Source organism: Ambystoma mexicanum, chromosome 5q, assembly GCF_040938575.1.
Source record: "Ambystoma mexicanum isolate Mex_15411 chromosome 5q, UKY_AmexF1_1, whole genome shotgun sequence".
Taxonomy (NCBI): domain Eukaryota; kingdom Metazoa; phylum Chordata; class Amphibia; order Caudata; family Ambystomatidae; genus Ambystoma; species Ambystoma mexicanum.
Genome location: NC_090933.1, coordinates 886,051,346 through 886,076,565, shown reverse-complemented (window position 1 = coordinate 886,076,565; position 25,220 = coordinate 886,051,346). Strand labels below are relative to the sequence as shown.

General features: G+C 47.2%; 1 protein-coding gene across 2 annotated transcripts in view; it reads left to right on the top strand.

The window, feature by feature from the left end:
* The window catches only part of INTS8 (integrator complex subunit 8), a 2,196,017-nt gene that overhangs the window by 1,349,479 nt on the left and 821,318 nt on the right, over positions 1-25,220 (top strand). For both annotated transcript variants that reach the window (XM_069621379.1, XM_069621380.1), the window contains exon 15: positions 13,205-13,315. In XM_069621379.1, coding sequence (XP_069477480.1) covers positions 13,205-13,315 — 111 coding nt within the window. The remainder of the gene's footprint in view (positions 1-13,204; positions 13,316-25,220) is intronic.

Below are 25,220 nucleotides of genomic sequence, written 5' to 3'. Positions count from 1 at the left end.
GTTCCTTGCAGCCAGCGAACAAGGCTGTCTTCCACTGGACCTTCGATGCGCTAGCATCGTGGTTATTCCTAAACAAGGCAAACCCCCTGACTTATGTACGTCATATAGGCCGATATCGCTTATCAATGGCGAGGGCAAAATTCTAGCCAAACTACTAGCCACCAGGCTCCATTTGGTCATATCCTCTCCAGTCCACCCTGAGCAATGTGGCTTCATGCCACACAGGTCAACAAGGATGAATCTATGCCGACTCCACTTACTCCTGGAATGAGCCCCAATTCTCGACCCACCACTCGCCCTTCTTGCGATTGATTTAGAGAAGGTGTTTGACTCCGCGATATGGGAAAGCCTATGGGCGACAATGAAGCGCATGGGTATTGGAGAAACCTTTCTTAGATGGGTTCGACTACTATACGAAACTCCACAAGCAGAGGTAAGGGTAAATGGATGGTCCTCTAGAACCTTCCCGCTGGGCAGGGGCACGCGGCAGGGCCGCCCTCTATCCCCCCTCTTTGCTTTAGCTGAACCACTAGCCCAGTGACTCCGACAGACTGCCACATGGCATGGGTTCCGATGGCCGAGAAGATAAGGTCTCTGTCTACGCGGACGACCTATTGATATACCCGAGTGACCGAAACCGTGCATGCCTGATAATAATAACCAGGATGCTGTCGGCCTTTGGTGACTTCAGCGGTCTGAAAGTAAACTGAGAGAAATCGGTCCTTTTTCCAGTTAAATGGGGCGACCTCGCGATTCCCTGAGACACCCCATATCAAGTGGAGAGGGAGGATTTTCGTTACCTGGGTATCTGGGTCTCCGGCAACCTTTTAGACTATGTGCCTCGTAACTTGCACCCACTAACCGGTCGCTTTGCGGATGATGTGAAACACTGGATGCTCCTACCCCTCACACTTATGGGTAGGGCAGCGCTCTTTAAGATGATCGCACTCCTGCGCTTCCTTATGTGTTGCAGAACGCCCCACTTGTGATACCAAACACGGAATTCATCCGAGTGGAACACCTCCTCAGGAAACTGATATGGAAAGGCGGCAACCCCGCATTGCGTTAATTATGCTACAAAGGTCCATCTGGGAGGGGGGTATTGGGCTCCCGCATCTTAGGTCCTATTACTGGGCTAGCCAGCTAAATGTGGTCGGGATCGTGAACTCCCGCACATTAAATCAGAGATGCCTATCTCTCAAGATCCCCCGCCACTTGACACACTGTACCAGGCCCTCCCCAGACCCACTCCACAAACTATATCAGCACATATCACAGTCACTTGGAGGCAGGCACACACCCACATAGGCTGGGGTAATAGGATAACACTGGCGCAACCATTTTGGCATAACTATATGCTTACAGAAGTGCTGAAAGTAGCCGGACGGGCACGGGAGGCGTAGGCGGGGATAACCACAGTAGGTGATGTCATAACAGACGGTTCCACTCTCCCATTCGAGACACTGCAACAGAAATTCGAAATTCCCGAAACTGAGCGCTATCGATATATACAATTGACACACGCCCTCAGTGGACACCGGCGGGCACTCGCTGATGCACCAGATTGCACAGCCCTGGAACGCAACCTACTTACACAATACATTCTACACAATACATTCCCACCAAGGTCACATCCATCTTATTTAAAGCCATAAACACATTCGCTACTCCGGAGCTGGCTAGCCTCAAAACTAAGTGAGAAAGGGATGTTGGCACCACAGAACCAGAGGACTGGATCCAAGTCCATATGCACCCACGAGAAATCGCAATAGACTCCAAAATCCGACTGGTGCAGCTCAAAATACTTCACCGGGTTTACTATCCCTGTGTGGCCCTGTTCACCTGGGGGTAGGCTACCGATCCCAATTGAATGAGATGCCGGGGAGAGGAGGGCACCTTCATCCATCTCCTCTGGGAATGCCCCCGGATTAAAACCCTCTGGACACAATGCTGCCAAACATTGACAAGGATCCTGGGTCGCACGGTGGCATTAGAACCTGCGACACTGCTACTCCGGGTCCCAGACGAAAACATTTAGAACAAATGGGAGGGTATCTTTATAGCTACAGTGATGGGCTTGATAAAGCGAGATATTGCACAGAAATGGGGCGCCCCGTAGTGCCCGACCTTAGCACAGTGGTCAGACGAAATGGACATTTGTGCTGCGATGGAACAAAGAATATATACAGCACGGGGATGTCCGACTAAGGTTGCAAAGATCTGGTGGAAATGGGAAGAGGGAGTGAACTGAGAACCCAAGCCACGAGGTGGGAGGGCGACTGGGAGGGTATTGGAGAATATAGCAAGAACTACACAGCTACTAAGATGAATATGAGGTGGTGCTCGATAAGAAGGGATCGATGAGTCTCCTCAAGGCTATGGGGGGTGGTGGGGAATGTGTTTGGATGTTGTATGTTTGTTACAAAATCAATAAAAAAGAATGAACTAATCCACGTGGTAGCTTTGTCTGAGAAGTGGGCAGCTAATTTGAGGTGACGACAGAGGATTTGGTGGTTTACCAGGTCGAACGCTGCTGATAAATCGGAGTAGTAGAAGGGCCAGCTTCAATCTGGCTTTTGAGGTCAATAAGGGCGGTTTCAGTACCGTGACGGGGATGGAAGCCAGATTGTCTAAGGCCCAAAGGTTTGTTTTTTTCCAGATAGTCTTGGATCTGCAGGTAGGTTGCTCAATCCAAGATTTTTAGCAGGAAAGGCACAGTAGTGATAGGCCTGTAATTTGTAGGCATGCTAGCATCTAAAGTAGGTTTTTTAAGAAGTGGGATGACCCACGCATCCTTCAAGTTAACTGGGACAATACCTGTGCTAAATGATAAGTTTATAAAGGCAGTGATGAAGGGGGCTAAGTTATGTGAAGCCTCCTTGATAATAGGGGCTGGACATAAATCACCCTGGCAGTTAGAAGGTTTGAGATATGGTCTGACATCCAGTGGTAACCGCAGAGTATTGCATCTTGTCTTTCGGGGACCGAAAGGGGACGTCGGCATGGACGTGTCTGTAACACTATCCCGATCAGACGTGTAGTGACCCAAAATCCCTCCCGCGCCGAGGTCCCTCAAATTGTTTTTTTCCGCCCAGATAACTAGTCGCCCTATTGCAGAGATCTTTCATAAGAGACATTGCTATATCCTTGTTTATCGACTTTGTCGATCATCCCCTGTAAAATCACTTCAACAGTGCTTTCAATGCCTAGGACTGCGGTGGACTTCGACGCCTAAGATCCAGCAGCAGAGCAGTCCACGTGGCCGGGCCCTCTGGCCGGCCTATACAGTAGGGAGAGTGGGGTTGGGTGGCCATAGCCTTTCAGTTATGTCTCTCCAGCCATGTCTCTCATCCTTCCCTCTCTTTGTCCTCTAGGTCTGGTCATGGCCTTTATTGCTTTTCGTTATGGAAAGGACACCATTTAGGTTGTGCCCCTCTTGCAGGGCCAGATACCCTTGGAAGCACAATAAGTGCAATAATTGTCTACCCCTTGACCACGACGAAGCGCGGTGCACGGCCTGTAGACTCCTGCACCCTAAAATGCTTAAGGAGCGCCGCGTTAAGCGGTGGGCGGCCTACGGCATGTCGCGGGCTAGATCTTCTTCCCCCACCACCGCACCCGCCGAAAGTGACGGGGGTACCAGTGATGACCAGGCATCCGTGTCGGATGCCATCGACCTCACAACGGACACCTCTAGGTCTGCCACACCCGACCCCGCTAGGCCTGATGAGTCATTCTCTATGGGGAAATCACCCGGCAACAAGAGCATACAAGATCATCACACTAAACACACAACCCCGGCCCCAGTTTTGACAGTACTGCCGAAACGGATGAAACCGCCAAAAATTTCGGTAGGATCCTCTGATCCTCCGGATCAACAGCCTTCCCCGCATCCACTGCAGTGTCTTGCGACTAGGCCTTCTAAAATTAATGGCGCTACTCCCAAAACACATTCGGCCGTCGAAGTGCGCTTAGTTGGCGCTCCAACGCCCCGTAGGGCCCCGGTAGGAGGAAAATTTACTGCTAAGCCTGTTAGTCAACCGGCACATCGCCCTGCTTCACCGAACAGCATCGCTAGGATTGCTTCGGCAATGGGGCTGAAGGAGAGGTCTAAAGAGATGTCGAAACGCACTGTGAGGCCTGCGGACGTGCCACAGCATCCAGATGCTCACGAGGGCTACGTCTGTGCCTTTGTCTAGCTCTATGGGAGACATAGGGAGGAGGATGAAAATGTTCCACCCTTGGAACCCTTCTGGTTCGTCTAGATGAACTAGAGAAAAATTTGAAGGGTGGATGGATAGGCGGGAGAGGTTTGTCTCACTTTCAGAGCAACCTACCCCCAAGAGACCTCGGGAAGACCCTCCCTCTGTGCTTGCTTCTAAGTTTCAAGGAATTCTTGAACCTTCTCTGGAAAATTACACTTCAATCCTCCCTGAAGACGAGATCCAGATGGACACGCATCAGGACATTTATGATCAGGAAGAGGATTGCACCTTCCTACAAGACTATACTGGGGGTGACCAGGCAAATCCCACGGAAGATTGGGAGGATAGTCGCCAGGTTGAAGCAGAGTCATGGACGCTCCCCACTCATGACCAGGACCATGATGTCCTATGTTTGGATTCCCCAACTTCCACGCCGGCCCGCCAGGCCTCCCCAATAGGTGACCAGATGGCATTCAATGCCATCTTAAGAAAGGCGGCAGATCATTTTCAGATCGCCACCCAGGAGGCCCTACCTGAATAAGATTTTGTGGAGGATATTCTTAAAGAAAAGCCCCCCTCCAGCCAAGCCATTCCTCTCCTGAATTCTGTTAAAGGAGACTGGCTCCTTCCTTGGTTACACCAGCCCAAACTAGGGCAGTAAATTTGAGGGTGGAGAAATAGTTTCGGCCATCGCCTACTGACCCTACATATTTTAAGGGGCACGCCACCCCCAATTCCCTAGTGGTTACCACCACCCGGAAACGGGCGGGAGTACCCCTTGCTAAGGGAGAGGCACCTCCCAATAAAGAGTCAAAGAGGCTGTACGCCCTGGGAAAGTGAATCACCATGGCAGCTGCTTTTACCACGCGCATAGCAAACACTATGTTGCTTGCCACTTATGCCGATGTAAAGTGGAACCTAATGCAGAAAGGTCTCCAGGAGGTGCCTGAACCCGCAAGATCCAAATTATTCACCATTGTGGCCGAGAGCAGGCAGGTCAATCGCAATGTACTGAAAAACACTCTGGGTACTGCAAAGACGGCAGGGAGATCCCTAGTACAGGGCACCCTGCTCAAACGGCACGCTTGGCTCCGCAACTCGGGTTTCAAGCCAGAGACCAAACAACTCTTATTAATTACTCTTTGGTAAAGCAGTCGACGATGCCCTCGAGACTGCCAAAAACGAGCATGAGACTCTTAAGTCGCTTCAGCAAATCACCCAAAAGCCCTCCCCCAGAGGGGGACCAGGTCCCGCTGATCTTTTCGGGGCTTATTCCATTCCACACATAACCAGTATAGTATGGGAAATACCTGGAACTCAAATCAAGCATCCAGCACCCCCGCCAACTATCCACCCAGGGTACAGCGGCTCGGGAAGAACAGAGGCAGAGGTCCCAACTCCAGGGGAGCCTCAGGTCAGAAATGACCTATGGGACCGCTTGCAGCCTCCATTTCCCAACCCACCTCCCTTCCTCTTCCCCTCCCTCCGCCCACCTCCCGGCATCCGTGATTGGTCCACATGGGCCAGCACTGTGTGTGGACTTCAGCTTCACTGTGGAACAACGCCATTCAGAGCGCGGCGTTCCCAGGTGAGCTGAAGTGGACCCCGACCATTTCTGGGCCTGATTGTATGTCTGGGCCGTGTCTCCATATGCCCTGTGGCACGCATGCAGCCTCCATTTTCCAACCCACCTCCCTTCCTCTTCCCCTCCCTCCGCCCACCTCCCGGCATCCATGATTGGTCCACATGGGCCAGCACTGTGTGTGTACTTCAGCTTCACTATGGAACAACGCCATTCAGAGCGCGGCATTCCCAGGTGAGCTGAAGTGGACCCCGACCCTTTCTGGGCCTGTTTGTATGTCTGGGCCGTGTCTCCATATGCCCTGTGACCCGCATGCAGCCTCCATTTCCCAACCCGCTTTCCCTCCCTCCGCCCGCTTCCCGATCCTCCCTGCATACGTGATTGGTCCACATTCTGGCCTTAATGGAACCCCCAGGCATCCCTCTTCCCGGCAGCCCCCGCGGCTATGGGCCCAAGGCAAAGGGCGGCTCCTACATTGGTGGTTCCAAGATGTGTCTGCCGGTGTCCACAGGGGAAGCAAAGGAAGCCAGCAGCCAACAGACACCAACAAAACTGTGAGTGTGGCGTGGGTGGGGCGTAGAGCAATTACTCTACTCCATAAAGCCCTCGCCACCCTACCTTACCTCTCCATGACATAGACCGCCATAGATTTTACAACATACATACTTAGTGACTTCTGACCACCAGCCTAAATCCACTCTCGGCTGAACTGTAATGTTGCATTGCATTACGCACTAGCATACTAGCCAATGTTAACTAGTGCCACACCTATGGAGACCGGTCAAGATTAGCCTGCACCACATTTAGACAAGTGTAATAATGTCAACATGGGCCGCACTTAGATGGAATTCTTAAACCCTAGCCTGCGTTGCATCTAGATAGAAATGTGAATGTTAGCATGTGCCACACTTAGATGGAATTCTTAACCTTACCCTAAGTTGCATGTAGATAGAAATGTGAATGTTAGCGTGTGCCACACTTAGATGGAATTATTAAACCCCAGCCTGCGTGCGCAACACTTAAACGAAACTGTGAATGATGACAAGTGCAACACTTGAATGGAATCGTGATCACTAGCCTGGCTCACATCTAGACAGAATGTAGAAAGTAGCTAGCGCCACTCTCCATTGGAATAGTGAATGATAGCAAGCATCACACCTAGACATAACTGCAAGGACAGCGATGCCAACTAACCAATCCACTAACAATTTCATCCCTCTGCATACACCTCTCAAACTTTAACCAAACACAACCACAAAGCTAAAACGTAGCAATCCGCACAAACTTCTCTACACTGCAACAACAAAACAAACCCAGCCGACGGACCCACCGGGCTGAGGCTGCCAACAGCACATCACTGCTCTCTTGCACTTTTCCAGCTTATTCCCACTAACTCACCCCCCCCCTCTTTCAGAGCCGCCAGGGGACCACTCCGGTGGTGATAGTGTGCGGTAAAATATCCTTTAACATTAACATGTGGTGACCCGATGCTGCCTCCCTTCCCAGGAAAACAAGAGGCCAAAAGGAAATTTCCATTAGTATTTCACCTGGGCTTTCATTGGGGCCCTGACCACCGGGCCCATCATTCTTCGTTTTACCAGTGTAGACTGTGCTAGGTCCTGCTATACCTGAATATCCGAGCCATTGACCTTTATTGAGCTGGCTTTCCTGTCTGCCAGTAGTTACCGCTCATTCTGCCCGTACTTTTGTAGGGCCACCACCACATCTCGGGGCCTGGCACCAGGTTCGCCCCGCTTAGGCCCCACTCGGTGTATTCGATCTAGCTGAATCTCGGACTAGTTTTCCATTTCCAGTAGGTTAATTGTAACTAGAGCGTTTCCGTCATTTTCTCGCTGAATTCATGAAAACATTGCCTGAACACCTCTTTAGTTACCCACTGGTCTCCCACAGCAGGGGGTGTTAGACCATCGGGGTCACTTCCTCTCAGGGAGCTTTGTTCGTAGAGTGTGCCCCCCCTTCATCCATAGCTTCTGTAGGTACCTATCTTGGGTTTTCCTTGAAGATTCGGGCGTGGCCAACATGTCCTTGGACTTGCTCCTCGGCATTGAGGTGCACCATGAAGGTGGGGTCCCCGCACTGTTGCTTCCTAGGAGCCTCTATGCCTGCCTTCTCTTTCAGGCTGTGCTACTTTTGGCAACTATTTCCCTGCTGGGGCCAGCCCTCCCCAGAAGCAGCCCCCTGTCTGACTTCAGTAGGCTCCCCAGCTGTGCCTACGGTAGGTGTGGGTTCCCATGTCGCTCCTTTGTAGCCTATCAGGCCCCTTTCCGCTTGTCCTCTGGATCTTAAGGACACCGAGCAGTGCCCATGTGCCTGGCTGCTGCCCCTGCCTTGCGGCACCTGCTACTGCATTCAGTCCCCCTCTCCTATTCTGCGTGGCAAGCTCAATACTGCAGGCTTCTGGGTGGTCTGCACTTACATATGCGGCCTGTATTTTTCCTCCTTGCCTCAAGAGGGGCCTTTCCTCCCCCTGCGGGCCTTTGTGAGTGCAAAGCTCCTGGTCCCGGCATCTTACCGTGCCTTCCTGCAGACCCCTGGCCTCTTGTCTCCTTGCATCTCATCCCGGTCCTGAGCACCCCACTGCGAACCGGATCCAGCTCCCCAGATCAAATTTTGTAGCAGGAGAGGGGAGGCCCTGCGCCAGCTCAGCTTCTGTGCTCCCTGTGAATCGGGACTGTCTCACCTCCAGAGCGGTCCCCTCAGCGAGTCCAGGCTGCCGCTTTCTAGCTACCACGGGTGTCTGCAGGGCCCTTTAAGTATCTGCCTCCGTACCACCAATACATGCCAGGACTCTCAATCTTGAGGGAGGGGAGACAGCCCATGCGCTCCTCATGTGCCTCCCTGCTCCATGGGCCTGGGAGGACCACCGTGCAACCCCTTTCCGCTTCCCGCCAAGCGAGCCTTGCACCACACAGATGGTCCCCTTGGTTCCCCACCCCAGCATTGGGTTGCTTCGGCTCTCTGCCAGGAGGTGCCTCTCACCTCAATGGGGGTGGGAGAGTGCACCTCAGCGACAATCTCCTTGCTGTGCACACCACCACGGGCCGGGGCGCAACTTCGTTCTGTGCCTCTGCCTTCACCGCTGCATGCGCCGGGTGAACTACACAGCCAGGTTGCTCAAAGGACTCCACACCTGCTATCTCCCCCAGGGCAGGAGCACACCCCCAGCAACGATGCAGAGCGACAGCTCCATTTCAGCTATGACCAGCTGTTCCACTACAGCAACACACCATTGAGCACCGCCAGCTCTGATTTACTTGCGGGACGGCGCTTATTTGCAGTTTCTTCGCTGTACCGGGAGCCGGGTTGTAGGAACGCGCTCTTTACGCTGCTCTCAGTCCGGCAGACATCTTAGTCTCATGTGCATGCTTTATGATATTGCTTTAATTTTTATCATGATGGGCATCAAGTGTGAGATTGGGTTGACAATTTTATAATGACATGGGCTTAAGAAAAAAAAGCATACCAGCCAGCAGTAAACGCACATTGTTTGAACCTGTGTGTGAATGTGTTCGATCCTTTTATTTCATTCATGGACCTTAGCACGGCATTTGACCAGGTGGATAGGGCTATGCTCTGGGTCGTGCTCAGCAGTCTGGCTTCAGAGCTGCCAGAAGCACGGAAACTGCTCTCCTGAACATCCGTGAAGACCTGCTCTCCAACCTTGACTCCAACACCCTGTGCGTCCTCATCTTGCTTGATCTTTCTTCTGCCTTTGACACTGTCAACCATGCCATCCTGCTCAACCGTCTCTGTGATAACCTGGGTATCACTGCTCAGCCTCTGGCGTAGCTGACTTCTTTCCTCTCTGACCGACCCTCCCAGGTCCAACTTGGGTCCTTCCCCTCCAATCTCTTTTTCTCTACCTGTGGTGTCCCTCAGGGGTCTAACCTCTCTCCCTGGCTGTTCAACCAATACCTGGCACTCCTTGCTCGCCGCATAGCCGCTCTTTGCCCCAACTTTCAGTGCTATGCTGATGATACCCAGCTCATTTTCAGGCTACCCTCGGCCTCCTTCTCTCCTTGCCCCATCTCTGACGGTCTCTCTGCCATCCATGAGTGCTGTGCCACCAATGACCTCTGCCTTAATGCCAGTATGACTGAGATTCTACTCATCGGCACACCCGCTCCCTCCTTCCCTGCAGCTCTCTGGCCGGCCTCTCTTGGCCCTCTTCCTGCTCCCAGCTGCAAGGCTAAAACCCTCAGAGTCATCTTCGACTCCACACTCTCCTTCTCTCCTCACATCTCTGACGTCTCTAAGAAGTCACACTACCAGCTGCACCCCTCCTCAGAGGTATTCTTCCTTTCCTCTCCTTCCCCCAGAAGCTCTCTGTCTCCAGGGCCCTGGTTCTCGCTAGGCTGGACTACTGTAGGACTACTGTAAAATCCTCCATCTAAATCTGCCTGCCTCTACTCTCCGCCATCTGCAACTTATCCAGAACAGGACTGCAAGACTTGTCCTTGGCCTTAAGCCCAGTGATCGTATCTCTCCAGGACTGAAATCTCTGCACTATCTCCCAGTGTCTGCGAGGATTACGTTCAAAACCCTCTGCATTGTCCACAAGGCCTTCTGGGGCCGCAATACCTTCAACTCTCTTCCAAAATATCTTCCTTCTCCAGCTCTTCGCTCATCCGCATCCAACTCCCTCAGTGTCAGTCTCTTCTCCAAGCAACAAGTTGGTGGTAGATCTATCTCTTCGGCAGGGGCCTCCCACTGGAACAGCCTTCCTGCCTCCCTGAAACTTGAGGAAAACCATCTCCGGTTCCGGAAGCAACTCAAAACCTTCCACTTTGACTCTTTCTCTCCCCATCTCCCCTGCTGAATTCCTGGCAGAAACTGCACTGGTTACCTGGCCACCCTTTCTGATTCTCAGGCACAGGCCCCGCCATTTGCCCCCCTGCACTGCCTCCCTGGCAACCCCTGCACCTGGGGACTGCTTTCTGTATCCTTACAGTCCCCCTACCAGCACTCATGTCTGCACTTCCCTTGCACTTGCCCCAGTGGCCATTATTATTTATCCTATTTATTCTACCATCCCATGTACTGCACTTTCCACTCTCCCTTCCCCCTCGCACTTTTCCCGTCCCCCTCCACATGCACTTGCGTGATCTGAATGACACCTGGCCTGTCGTTGTTCTCTCTCCCTTTTGGTCCCCCTCCCCTGCCTCATCGCGCCTTGAAACACTTATGTATAGGCTCGTTATAAATGCCATATCATATATCATATCATGGGCTATCCAGAGGACCTGGTGAAGGTTCTCCAGCTGATTCACAAAATCGCCTCAGCATTTGTCCCATTTAGAGACCAGGTCCAATGCACAGCCTTCTTCAAAACGTTTTGGGATGTCCGTCAGGGCTGTGTTGTGGCCCCGGTATTGTTTGCCCTTTATATAAATGGAGTATATCAGGCTTTGGTTGAGACAAATTCCGATTTTATGACGGTAGGTGGCATTCCGCTCCCAGTATTGGGTTATGCAGGCGAAATGGTCAGAATTGCCCGCACTCCCATAGCTTTAGAATGTTTGGTGGTTTTTTACACACAATTTATGTCCAACCATAAACTGGCAGTGAACTCCAAAAAATCGGCAGTTATGGCCTGTAGGAGCACAGGTGCAAAACAACTCAAGATGCGCATAATTTGGAGCGGTGGAGAGCCCATACCAAGGCTTACTAAATTTGAATATTTAGGAGTTTGCTTTAGCAAAAGCTGGCGGGGGTCTGGCCATGTAGATAAACAATGTCTAAGGATGTGACAGGCTCTTGGGGGCTTGTCCCGATTCCAAAAGAATTGCTGTGGGCAACCAATTAACTTAATCCCCGAAATTTATAGAGCACAAACAAAAACTGCTTACTATGGGGCCGCATTATGGGGCATGGAAAAAATTATCAATATTGAAAATGTGGAGAATACCTTTTAGAAAAAACTATTCTGGCTACCGCAGTCTGCACCGAATTATGGTACACATTTGGAATTGGGGTGCCCGCACATTGGTCATGAGTGGTTGTTGGCCCCTTTGTTGCACTGGCTGGCGATATGGTCATACCCGAAAGCTATGCTTTCGCACATGATTGAAAGAGCCTTGGTGACAAGCTCAGTTAAACAGAAAATTCCTTGGCTCTTTTATATTCAGAAATGTATTACCCAGTTAAACTGTGAGAGCATGCTATGTCCACCGACACTTTTGTCTTCTTGTTCCGTGAGGAAATTTAAGCAACTCTATAATGCTATTCTTGTGTCAAGCAGGGAAACTCTCGCTCTGGGTACACCTGCAAACAGAAGGCACATTGTTTTGACCACCACAGAAGGCATTCAGCCGTACCTGCTTCATAGTCATAAGCCTTCAGACCGATGGGACCTAACACAAGCACGTTTCAACTCTTTATGGCTTGGGGCACGAACCAAAAACTGGACACACAATGAACAGCCTATAGCTTGCCCATGCTGTCAGTGGCACGAAGAGGATTTATTGTACTTTTGTGTTGTTCTGTCCAGCCTATATGGATCTGAGAAGAAAAACATTATTACCATTGCTTAAAAACGCAGGTATTACCCAGGCTAGACCCACCTTATGCTGTTGGTTATCAGCTGCCCTGATGCCAGTGGCTTGGGGTTCTGTGGACTATTTGAGAAAAGCATGGCACCGTCGGGTCAAACTTACCATTTGCAATTTGACACAACACTCATAATGCTAAGACCTTTTATGAATTTTACTGGTGGATATTATTTTTATTGTAACTTGACTACACATGCACTTTATAGCTGTTTTTTATTTTGATATTTTTAACAAAGTAATTGTATTACGTATTGATCTTGTATTTTATCTTGCAAATGTTGTTTATAGATAATTTTTTCTGAATAAACTTATTTGATGATGATGAACAAATTGTTTGAAGTGTGTGTGAATGTGTTCGATCCTTTTATTTTTATAATCTTTTTGTCTGAGTGATATCACCTTCCCAGCATATACACACAAACAGCGTACCAATGCCTCTATGCAGGGACCAAACCTACCTTCTTTTTCACCTAAAATCTAACTTCTACAATAGTACGCTTTACTCTGCACCTTCCCAAACACGCCCAGTTTCCTCACAAACAATGTTTGCATTCCTTGAGATAACTGTGGGATGTTCTACAAATGTCATCCCCTTGCCATGGTAGATGGAGTAGAAGTAGCCAAGGTTTAATCCTTTGAGGACAAGAGCGATAATTATGTTATTTCTAAGAATTATGTGGTGTTTGCCAATGGAAGTTTGTCGTCTTGATGTACCAAAATGTGTAGCTTTGATGTATGTTTGACATATGTATGTTTGTATACATTTTCTATTGACCCTTAAATAGGAGCACATTAATACAGTAAAAATAAATTCATAATACTGGTCTGTTTATTTTTTCTTTCAGTGGGAAGTACCAAATGTTTACGGTGGCATTATCCTAGGAATAAAGGACAGTTTAGCAAAGGATTTGGTATATATCCTAATGGCAAAAGGATTGCATTGCAGCGCTGTTAAGGTCAGTTATCCATTTGTATGTAACCTTTAGATGAACTTTGGTAGAATTAATTGAGCAGATTGGTTGATATTGATTGGAACTTTCCTGTTGGGTGTATGGATGGCCCCTAATCGCCTTAACACAAAGCAGGCCCACCGCTTAAGGAATGTGCTCACGTTTGTACGTAAAGCAAGTTTATTGTACAATCGTTCGGGGAGGGGATAGATGACCCTGTAGAATCAAACGAACCTGAGTCTCACCGAACCACATAAATTGACACAGTATTTAAATGTCTGCAACAGTTAAAACACTCCCATACATTTTATTACAATCCACCCCTCATACATGATTGGTCAAAACCTACACAAAGCTATCCAATCTTTCTCCAATTCCTCCATTCTAATTGCTCACTGTTATCTTAACTGCCATCTTTAGATCATATTCATAGTACACCCCTTTTTTGGATTTGTTCCTGGCAGGTCATGATATCATCACACTGTTAAACAATCACATACAAACATAATTCATTACAAGTCCCAGCAGGTCTGAGATCTCTTAATCCTAAATATAATTGCACATGGTTTGCACGGATACTTTAAATGACATGAGAGAGAGCAGAGTAAAAAGGTTCCCTTTGAACTGTTGATAGCCATCTCGCCCACTTCTGGCGTCATTGGAACATTCTAATTTATACAACTACCAATTCAACACGTATGGCCTCTGCCATATCCTGAGAAAACAACCGAAACGCAGAGTATTGGTCACTCTGGCCTCGAGCGTCACCTCACCACGTTTATCGTTGGTCAAAAGCAAATGGCCGGACCCTTCTGCAAGCTCTCATGCACTTCAGAGATTATATCTGCTTTCTGCGAAAATGCCAGTCCATAGCCCCTTGGCTAGTTTGCTAGCTGCCCATCTGCTTGGTTTCATTTATTTATTTATTGTGCATATGTAAGGCACTTATACATCAAGTAAATTGTTTCAAAGCTCCCAAAGGGCAACAGGGAGGGAACATGGGAGTGAAAGGCCAATATAACAATGACATAGAGACGCAGTCCTACTAGGCCTTGTTCCGAGCGTGCAAATGCAGAGAGGGGAGGGGTGAAGGGGGGCAAGTGTAGGAGTAACAAGGAGGGAAGTGCTATGGAGTAAGTTGCAAGCTCTTAAGTGATTGGCACAGATCATTTGGTGAGTGGACGACTGCCAAATAAATAAGTGCAGTGCAGGCCTGTGATAGCACAGGCCTGTGGACGCCTAAGGCAAGTGCTAAGAGTGGGCGGGCTGAAAGCGGTTAGGGGTGTAAGGCCAGGACACAGGTGGACACATAAGGGCCCTGGTCACCAACCTCAGTGACTGTGGGATTTGGCAAAGGAGGGACGGGGAAAGGAGGAGGTGAAAAGGAAAGTCTTAAGGAGCTTCCGGAATTTGAGGAGATTCGGCTCAAGAGGAAGGGGGATGCTGTTCCATAAGAGGGAGCCAGCCGAGGAAAGAAATTGTCCACCAGCTCGCTGTTTAGCGAATCGCTTGACACGCAGAGAGTTGGTGCCCGAGGAACGTAAAGATCTGGAGGGAGTGTATTTAGTGATAACCAGTTGTAGATAGCGTGTTCCCCGGCACCGGACAGCCTTATGGATGATGTAGAGGGTTTTGAATGTAATCCTTGCAGCAACTGGGAGCCAGTGGAGGATTTTTAGGACTGAAGAGATGCGGTTCCTGGGCTTGAGGCCAAGGATAAGTCTTGCAGCCCTATTCTGGATTAGCTGGAAGGGACATGGCGAGGAAGAGGGTAGATTAAGGAAGAGGCCATTGCAGTAGTCCAGCCTAGAGAGTACCAGAGCTCTAGAGACATTGAACTTCTGGGGGAAAGTGAGCAAAGGAAGGATTCCTTTGAGGGGGCAGAGTTGAAAGTGGGCTTTCTTGGCAAGGTCCTTGATGCGAGGGAGGAAATAAAGAGAGGAGTGGATGAGGACTCCAAGATTTTTGGCTTCAGATGAAGGAGAAGGGGACAAACCCATAGAGGGTGACCAGAGTGAGGGGTAGAAAGAGGGGGGGGGGCAGGAATCCCAATGGGAAGGATCTCAGTCTTGCTTGCATTGAGGCAGAGATCATTGGAGGCACACCAGGACTGGATGGCAGATAGGTAGTCAGGCATGATGGATGGAGGAGGTAAAGTGAGGATCAGAGGGAAGTTTTGAAGAAGAGTTGTGTTTCATCTGCATAACACTGGAATTGAGGGGCATAGTGATTGTGTGCAAGCCGGGCAAGATAGATGTTAGAGCCAGGGAGAAAGATATGAGCACTGGGGGGCGCCACAGGTGGAGAGAGATGGAGGTAGGGGAGGAGAAAGATCCCAGGATAACCTGGGAGGGACGGTCATTGGGGAAGGAGGTCAGCCAGTCCATTGCCCGCTCCGAGATACCTAGGGTATTGTGGAGCCGTTTTATGAGGATGGGGTAGTTAACCGTGTCAAATGCAGAGGAGAGAAGTAAAATGAGAACGGCATGGATGTTGGAATCAAAAGAGGTGAGCGGTTCTTCACAGGTGTTCAGAAGAGCGATTTTCGTGCCTCCGATTGCTCGGAATCCAGATTGATGGTCCTGTAGGCAACCAACAAGCTCCTTATGCTGGGTCAGTTGGGGGAAGACAAGCTTATCCAAGAGTTTCCCAAGAATTTCCCAAGGAAGGGGGTGATGGAGATGGGCTGGTAGTTAGCTGGACAGAAAGGGTCTGCAGAAGGTTTTTCAGGAGGGGGCATACAAGAGTGCTTGAGGGAAGAGGAGAAAGGCCAGTAGCAAAAGAGTGATTGCAGAAATCAGCAAGTGTAGGGGTAAGAGCGACAATGTTGTCCTTAACCGTTCTGGAAGAACAAGGGGAGATCTGTTTGGAGGAGAACTTCATAGAGCAGACAACTCTAGTGACTTCATCAGATGTGATAGGAGAGGAGCAGCGAAAGGCAGAGGGGGGGATGGGAAGCTATAGGTGGTAGGAGAGTGGGGAAAGGGGAGGGGAGAGGGGGGAAGGAGAAGTGAGGGGGGAAGGAGAAGTGAGGGTGCTCAGGATGTTCTGAGGGTTTGCAGTGAAGTGTGGCCAGTGCATCACAGAGGGCCTGGGAGGAAAGAGGTGAGATGAAGACTGCAGAAGTGTTGGCTAGTTCCTTTCAGATTTGAAAGAGTTAAGCCATGTTGTTGGATGCCCCATTGACGCAAGCCTGGATGGTGGGCCCTTTTCTTGGAGCGAATGGAGACTTGTATTGCCTTTGGAGCAGGCAACAGGCCAGTTTGTCGTCAATTTTTACTCCTCCTCCGGCCTCCAACCCTGCTGAACTAGATTTTTCCTACACTTAAAATTCACCTCGCAAACTCCCGATGGCAGAGTTTTAATGAATTCCTAAAAGCCCACAATGTATAGATTTATAAATTCCCTGTGTATGTATCTCAGTGTGCATGCATGTTTAATACATTTTGTCTCTTCTTTACAGTGGGTCCTCCGTGACCAGTCCCCTTCCTCACATGCGCATTTATGAAACTTCTCACCGCACAGCCTCTATGCACTTCATTGCGCACCATATCTGGATCGTGTTTTATATTTCATTTGGTGGTTTTGCCATTTATCTTTCTACGTGTGTGCAAATCTAATATGTATCAATCTTGAACACAAAGTAACACATCCCATTCACTTTTAACTACACTAGATACATTTAAAATAGTAACATCGCGTCAACTTTGCTGCATCCCCAGTCACAAATATTGTGCCCGCATCATATACCCCTATTCATCATTGGGACCTTTCCTGACCACCCCAACAAAGGTGAGTGTTAGGTAGTGATGGTGGGCGGGGTGTCCTCGTGTGCCTCAAACTGCACTCCTTATCTCCTCATTTCCCCCATTGGCTTTGCCAAGGCTTAATTCACTAGCCAAAAATCAGATCAGAGATTACTTCAATACCATTTCTTTGTTTGCTTGCGTCTATCGTCTCACCAGTCTCTGCCTGTCGTTCTTCCGTGAGACGCATGGCCCGCTCTCTCAAAGCGCCATGGTGCTTGACATATAATCATGAAAGCGGTTAACTGCTCATGGTTGTGTTCTGCATGTATTTGTTCCATATTAGTCATCCACCCTTCAGTTGGCCTTACTGTATTTGCTCATGATAACAAAATGCTAATCATTTGTAGGGCCATTTCTTTTGGGCTTGTGTAACTTAAGATGGACTCATACCCATATTAAAGGGATATTATTCAATTGGAATATTATGTAGCTCATACTCCTATCCCTTAAAGGGATATTTCGCACAAGAAGAATCATGTGACAAACTATTGCACCACGTCCATGTGTGTCCAGGGGGCCTTCACCATGTCGTCCCTGGTCCCAGCATTACACGGAGGGTGGCGGCATGGTCCCCTTGGCCAAACCACACTACCCACGGATTAGGCTAGGGACTTTGTCGTCATACCCTGCTTTGGAGGGCCTTAATGGTCCCATAATAGCCATCCTTGGTCTGGAAACAGGAACTTTAATGGGTATGGGCTGAAGCAGGTCTTTCCCGCCATCCACTCCGGTATAGTTTTAACATTTTGATAGATTCCCGAGGAAAAGAATATACTTTGTACAAAATTAATAAAACTTTTTTTTTTTAAAGTTCGGAACAAGGCATACCACCATTCATTTGTACAAGAAGGTATACTAGGAAAAAACAATTATCACCATAATAAGACATTCCTTTCCAAATACATAATAATTGACCAATTCCATATTGTTCGTTCTCTCCCCGACATGAAACTTTCACATACATATATCATTGTAAAACAGCATCATAACATGGAATACCAGAATACTAATTGGTGAGTCCGAATAAAGACATCCCCCAGCCCATCCCATCAGTCCCCAGCAACCTGATTTAGTGGACCACTTTCCTCACGATGGTTTCAGATCCGGGGAAGCAATAAGAATATTGAAAAGTTGACCCCAGTTAAATACATTGCCCATTTTCCGAATTCCAGTTCAGCACTATTACATAATATCTCCATCTCCACTAATGCCCACCTCTTAATGTCCGCCAACCAATGTCGAAGATGCGGTCCCCTTGAAATTTTCCATGCTATCGCAATCAGCCTTTTTGCTAATAATAACAAAAACAGCATCATTTGCTTTCAATTCTTTTCACTGTTACCCTCTGGCACTTTCCCAGACTAACATATCCAAAACATACATTTCATAGAACTCTGAAGTAGAATATTTAACCTATCCTCCACTTCCCTCCAATAGGATTGAACTATATGCCAAAATCTGCTGCATTCTGGACAGTTTTCTCCCTATTGTGGCATTACAACAGCCCAATGAGAATCCCTCTGATTCTATCATGATACAGAGGGATACTTAACCATAACTGCAGCAACAGAAGAAGGTGCCACTGAAGCATTGCGCTGCAAGATTTTTATGTTGGAATGCCTGCCTAAACAGCATCAAAGGCATGGGAAAAGATTGACTAGAGGGACCCTTCTCGCCATCTGAGGAGAGTGTAGTTTGCTAATGAGACTATAGGCTCTAGTAGAGCCAGACATACTGATCATGCTGCATCAATTACGCCCCTCCCCCACCTACCACCATCTCTAATGTCATGGGGAACGGGACTATAAGACAAGTTGAACTCAAGGGACCGATCGACAAATGGTTACGTAATAACACCTATTTTGCCACATTCACTGGAAAGAAAGCACGAATGTCTATAGCACCTGACTCCTTCATTGGATTCGCGGGAGCTTTAGAAGCTACCGCCAAAAAGCGTTTCGGAGTGGAGCAATTATTTACATCAAAAAAACTTTTATGTGAGGTTGTTCGTTTTTTTAAATCAAACCTTGGATTTTCACACCCATTGGGCGGCGGAACAGGCATGCCCGTCCGCAGAGTGTAGATGGGCAGATTCATAGTGAATGAGAACAGTCACAAAAGAAAACACACTCGAGAGCCCCAGCTAGTTCAAGATCCACCCCCGCAGGGTGTGCACTGCAGGAGATGTAAACAAAAAAGGGCACTTACTCGGAGGCTCAGGTTAATTCAGCATCCAGCCCCGCAGAGTAAACGTGTCAAAAAGTGAAATCAAAGCAAACGTAAGTAATAGCCAAGCACCGGCGCGGCACCGCTCGACGCAGCGGCAAAGCGGTGCTTCACCGGTGCTTCTTCCTGGTGCGTGCAGCTTCCTCAATTTGTAGCGATGCCTTAAAGGGGGCGGGGCTTCACAGTTAAAGTAACTAAAAAGGGTATAAAAAAGGGAATATGAGTTGTAGTATATACTACATATGATAAGTAATGTGTAAGCAATCACAGGGATAGTGAGACTGGAATACCAGCAAATTTAAGCACGAAGTCCACAAAAGTCCAGTGCACAGCGTTCAAGGTCCGGTGCAAAGCGGAGCTTCACCGGTGCTTCTTCCTGGTGCGCCTATGTGTCTGCACAGGAACAACTTAGTTTGACTTTAGGAAACGGGTGCTGAGGAAAAGATGCTGAGATCACTAGTGAGCGGGTTCTAATCAATGCTTTAAATTATTCTAGGACTCCATAATCACTGGGTCATTTGATCAAATTGGAAGAGTTATTCCCAATGGCCGACAGCCCTTTTATAAATCGATCCAGTTTATTTGAATTGTGGAAAAACGTCCCATGGCTCTCAGCAATTAAGAGTAGTCATCTATTGCGTGTGGAATTACCCAAGTAGGATAGTCCTACAAATTGGGCGCTTATTGAATTGGCCTCACCAGCTATTGCATCCATGCTATGTACTTGTGCTGCTGCATTGTTAAAGCTAGGGTTTAAATTGACTGTATGTTACAATGAGAAAGTGAGAGGGAGTATGGCTGGATCTGTTGAGGATGCTTTGAGGTTGATTATTGGTGATCCGGATCAGGTGGATTTACCGAATGTGCAAGGGAATTGTGAGAAACCTGAAGGTGTCTCCCTAACTAGTCCCCGGGGATCTTTCATCCAGGTGTCCAGGACACCGCCAACGCTATTCGATCCAGTTTGTTTCGATGTAAGCCTTGATTGGATGGTGGTTAATATCAAAACTGATTCTGCACCCCTCCAGTTGCTGAAAGTGATAACATGTGGGGAGAACAGTTTTTGCTATTCAATTTATATAACCGACCTAATGCGACATTGGGTATTGGAGTGTTATCGAAGTTGCAAGAAATTATTAATTCAAATGACCCGGGGATTCTGCGAAGAGAATTTAGTTTAGTGGCAGGAGATATGAAACTCCAGCTAGAACCATTGGAAAAAATCCAAGAACTTTGGGATGACCAGGATATAGCCTGTTGTATCCCCACTCTTATGGCCACCCCACCGAAAAGGATATGTAAGCTGCTGGTGGAATCAGCTTGTGTTATTGCCAATCTAAATCTAAGGGCTTGCGATGTCAGGTTACCAGGTGATCGACCAGCAAAAAACATTTAATGGCTGTAATGGGTCGGCATGTATTGACTATATCTATATTACAGTTAGCAGCTGGATCAAATCTCTTGACCTTGAAGTGGTATATAGAGGAGAGAGTGATCACACCCCCCTCGTACTCAAATTTAGTGAGAGTGGATTAATATCATCACCAGAACCTGGTCTGGGTATGAATCAACCATTGGCTATTGCGGGCTATGCAAGAAAAGCAGTGAAATTGGCAAAATGGGTCAAAAGGCAAGCAAAGCCAGAATTGTATGCTACAATTATAGATAATCTATGAGATATCTGTAATAAGTCTATCAGACAGTATGGATATCGCAGAATTTGAATTGCTTAGGTAATTAATACCATTTATAGCATATACAGTTCATAATTTAAAGAGGAGGGTGATGGTAATGTTGGTAAATGCCTGGTATGATGAGGACTGGGCTAGGGCAAAGAAAGCTAAGATTTTGTGTACAAAATCTGGTGTAGTCACTGACAAGATTAGACTTCGAGGTCTGAGAACAGAATCCAAGGCCTTATTGTCTAAGAAAGAAATGAGTATGTAAAATCATGGTGGGAAGCATTGCACATGGCTTTAGCCCAGGGAGACAGTGCTGGCTTTTGGAGGTTGGTAATATAAGAGAGTTGGACGTTGACCCGGTTTTACAATGTTGTATCCCCGCGGATGTATGGTGGGGGCATTTCTTCAGACTGTATGCAAGTGTGGAAACACTAGAAGGGAAATTCACTGAAAGGAGTATGGATAGACAGTTCCCCCCCCATTTGGGAATGGCAAATTTTGACAGAAGAGGTAGAAATTGCTTTGAAATCGCAAAAGTCAGGTAAAGCGTAAGGCCCTGATTTGATACCTGTGGACTTTTACAAAGGTGAAATGCTGGTATGGACCCCAATTCTGTCTAAGGTTTATAATGCTGTAATCCGTTCTACAGAAATCCCAAAGACCTGGAGAGGTGCGACTATAGTCCCCCTACATAAGGAAGGGGGAGAGATCTCCCAGAGAATTAACACCCAATCTCGTTACTAGATTGTGTCGGGAAAGTATTTGGGAAGATAATCCTGACCAAATTACAAAATTGGGCAGATGAAGTTGGGGTAATCACTGAAGCACAAGCTGGCTTTCGTGACGGGAGAGGCACTGTGGATAATTGCTTGCTTCTGGTTTTATTAATTCAATCCTGGCAAAGACTAAGCTGTATGCCATTTTCATGGATTTGAAAACTGCCTTTGACACAGTTTCTAGAAATATTCTTTGACAGGTGTTAAGTCAACGGAATGCACCTGTGTCATTGGTGGAATCCATCAAAATACTGTACTCAGAAACCCAGGATCTGTGCGCTATGGTTTAGGAGAGGAACAATCAAGATCATTTGCTGTCAATAGAGGGGTGGTCTAAGGCTTTGTCTTGGCGTCCCTCCATTTTAAAATCTATATACAGGGTATAATGGACGCACTGGAAGAGGGTGCTCTTGCCCCCCACCCTCCCAGAATTGTGAATAGAAGATGGCAAACCCTTTTTTACACAGAAGATGCAGTAATTCTGGCAACATCTCCGAAGTGGCTGGGGACATCACTGGCTATTTTTAAGAGCAAGAGCAGTGAGCTTCGATTGGAACTGAATGTGAGAAAAACCAAAGTCCTGGTTTTCAAGCCACCCTCTGTTAAAAACACTCCCTGAGAATAGTAATAGATGATATAAAGTTGGAACAAGTCAAATATTTTGACTATTCGGGATTAGGTTCCACTAATGCAGGCGAACAACATACCAAGGCTAAGATTATCTTGGGGAAATACAGTGGAAGAATATATTGTTTTTTCTCTAGCTGCGGCAATCTCACTGGCTATGGATTTATATGATAAACAAGCTTTGCCAGCAGCCCTTTATGGGTCGGAATTGTGGGGCTATATTAATCCAGCATCACTATCCACTATTGAGAAAACGTTTATGAAAAAATTACTTCTACTGCCTAAAAGTGCTCCCACCTCGCTAGTCTTAATTGACCATAGTGTTTTTCCTATAGCCGACCAGATTTCCCTCAAACCCATGTTATGTTGGGTTATGACTTTGGAACTCTCCAGGGCTGGCATTTTATCGAGAAGCATTGAGTAATGTTTTGCTTCTGGAGGGGGCAAAAAGCTATTGTTGGTTGGCCCATGTAAAACATTTGTTATGTATGTTAGACACAGGATTGTTCTAGGACAATCCTTTGAATTGTAAGAAGACCCTAAAAGTAGAGCTTAAATGAAATACTAAGAGAAAATCTATGGAACAGTTAGTGATAAAAAAAGGCTTCTTTGAAGAATGGCCCAGAGTTCTGGTGTAGTGATATGATGGGAAATTCAAAGAGCCTCTTGGATGAAATGTACCCACCTTATGAGCGCTCTTTGTATGTACGAATGAGGCTAGGTATATTGTACACTGTATGGTTCACACGTTCATGGTCAACCCTAACATTTGGTTTATGCCCATTGTGTGGATCTACTAATGAAACTTTAATACACTATATGCTAGTTTACCCTTTTACTCTGGAATTAAGGCATTTGTATTTGAAACGGTTACTCATTGACCAAAGCGGTACAAAGTGCTAATGAAGCTATGCAATTTTTAATATGTTCACTTGACAGGAAAGTGGTTTATGCTTCTGCAAGGTATGTGCATCAGGCATGGCTATTGAGGCGAAGATGCATGAAAATTGATTCACTCTGATAGCCAAGCGAGTGTACTCTCCTCAAAAGATGTGAAAGGAGATAATAAAGGTCTTTAATGGAGTGAATTAACCTGTTTTCTTTTAAGTCTATTTAAGTTTTGCTCTGTTTTATGTCTGATTGTTAAAATGTCTTTGTGCTAAAGGTTTTTTTATACCGAATAAAGCTTTGAAAAATGAAATGTAAGACAGGTGTGCATTAAGAGTGTGAAGCTTGGCCAGTGTATATACTCTATGCAAAAAGTTGTATTGAATCAATTTAAAATGAGCATTTCTGGACACTTTCTTTATATGTTCCCAAATACCTAGCCAGTTCTGTTACGTTATTGAACACCCCATATCGCTTTCCCATTTGACCTTTACTTTCAACAACACAGGAGGTCTCTCTGCCACCAGTGTACCATAAATCTGAGAAACCAAGCACTTTCCATCCCGGATCGTGAGAAGAGATTGTAAAATAACATGTTGCCGGGTCTTCACTGATACCCTCCCATCTAAGCCAGTCTCCTAACCACCCTGGCGTATGACAGCAAATGCCCCCGCAACATTTTGTAAATATGTGACCATTGTTCAAACATAAGTGACACCCCGTCCTAAAAGAAGTCCCCCATCGACCTACAACCCTTTGTAACGTAGAGAGGCCAAATGTACTTGAGTTTATTCATGATGGTCCCATCAAAGCTCAACAGCAAATTCGAGCTGTAACAGCCTTCCAACCGAAAATTCAACATCAATCTCTTCCACACCAACTGCAGAATCTTACTATACATACGTTTCCCTAACCAACTATCGGGTCACATAATAATTCCATGCTCAGCCTATATCTCTGTATGCCTCCAATTAATTTAGAGAGCTCCCCCTCTGGTGACGCATCCCATCTAATTGCATGTTATAATTGAGCGGCTAGAAAATAAAACTCAAAATCCGGGAGGGCCAGTCCCCCTTCCTGAAAGGGTCTATGTAACGTTTCCAGGGCCACCCTACTTCTACCTGATCCCCCAGAGCAGTTCCCCATATTTTGGTATCCACCATCCTGAAAAAGATGTGCTTTATTAAATATGGGATATTGGCAAAACAATATAATATAGATAGAATGACCATCTTGCATAATGCTACTCTCTCCATCAAAGACAAAGGGTACAGACTTTCAGAAATCGGTTGCATCTCCAGTGCCAGTCAAAGCCCTGCCTGTATTCTAAACAAATGCATCTTCCACGTCATGAAAGATTTGAATTCCCAGATACCTAAAGGATTCCAGTTCCCACTGTAAATTTTCTCTGTCTCGATCTCCCATTTTCACCAATGGGAAAATTATCTATGTGGTCTTATTGGCTTGAAAGTTTCTTAAAATCATCCAATACTTCCATTATAATCGGGGCATTATGAGAAGGATCTGTAAATATACAGCAGGATGTCATCTGCATATAAAGATATACTACGTCTGTGATTGTCTATCAATATGGCAATTTCTAGTATATAATGTCGAAAATATCCAGCCGATTGTTCCAATGCCAGCGCAAACAAAATCAGTGTCACTGGATACCCTGCCTTGTCCCCCTTTCCAAAGTCCACCAGGAGGAGACCCAGGTACCTGTTTTAACTCTTGCCACTGGGTCATTATATAACAGCTGTAAGGGATCAAGAGTAAGAGTCTGACACACCGTGGCATTATATTTTTGGTCATTGACTTTTATTAAGATGAAAAAAAAGAAAGGGTTTTGAGAAAATCCTACCTCGCCCTTACCCTACGATGGGTTTCCCTGCCGCAATAA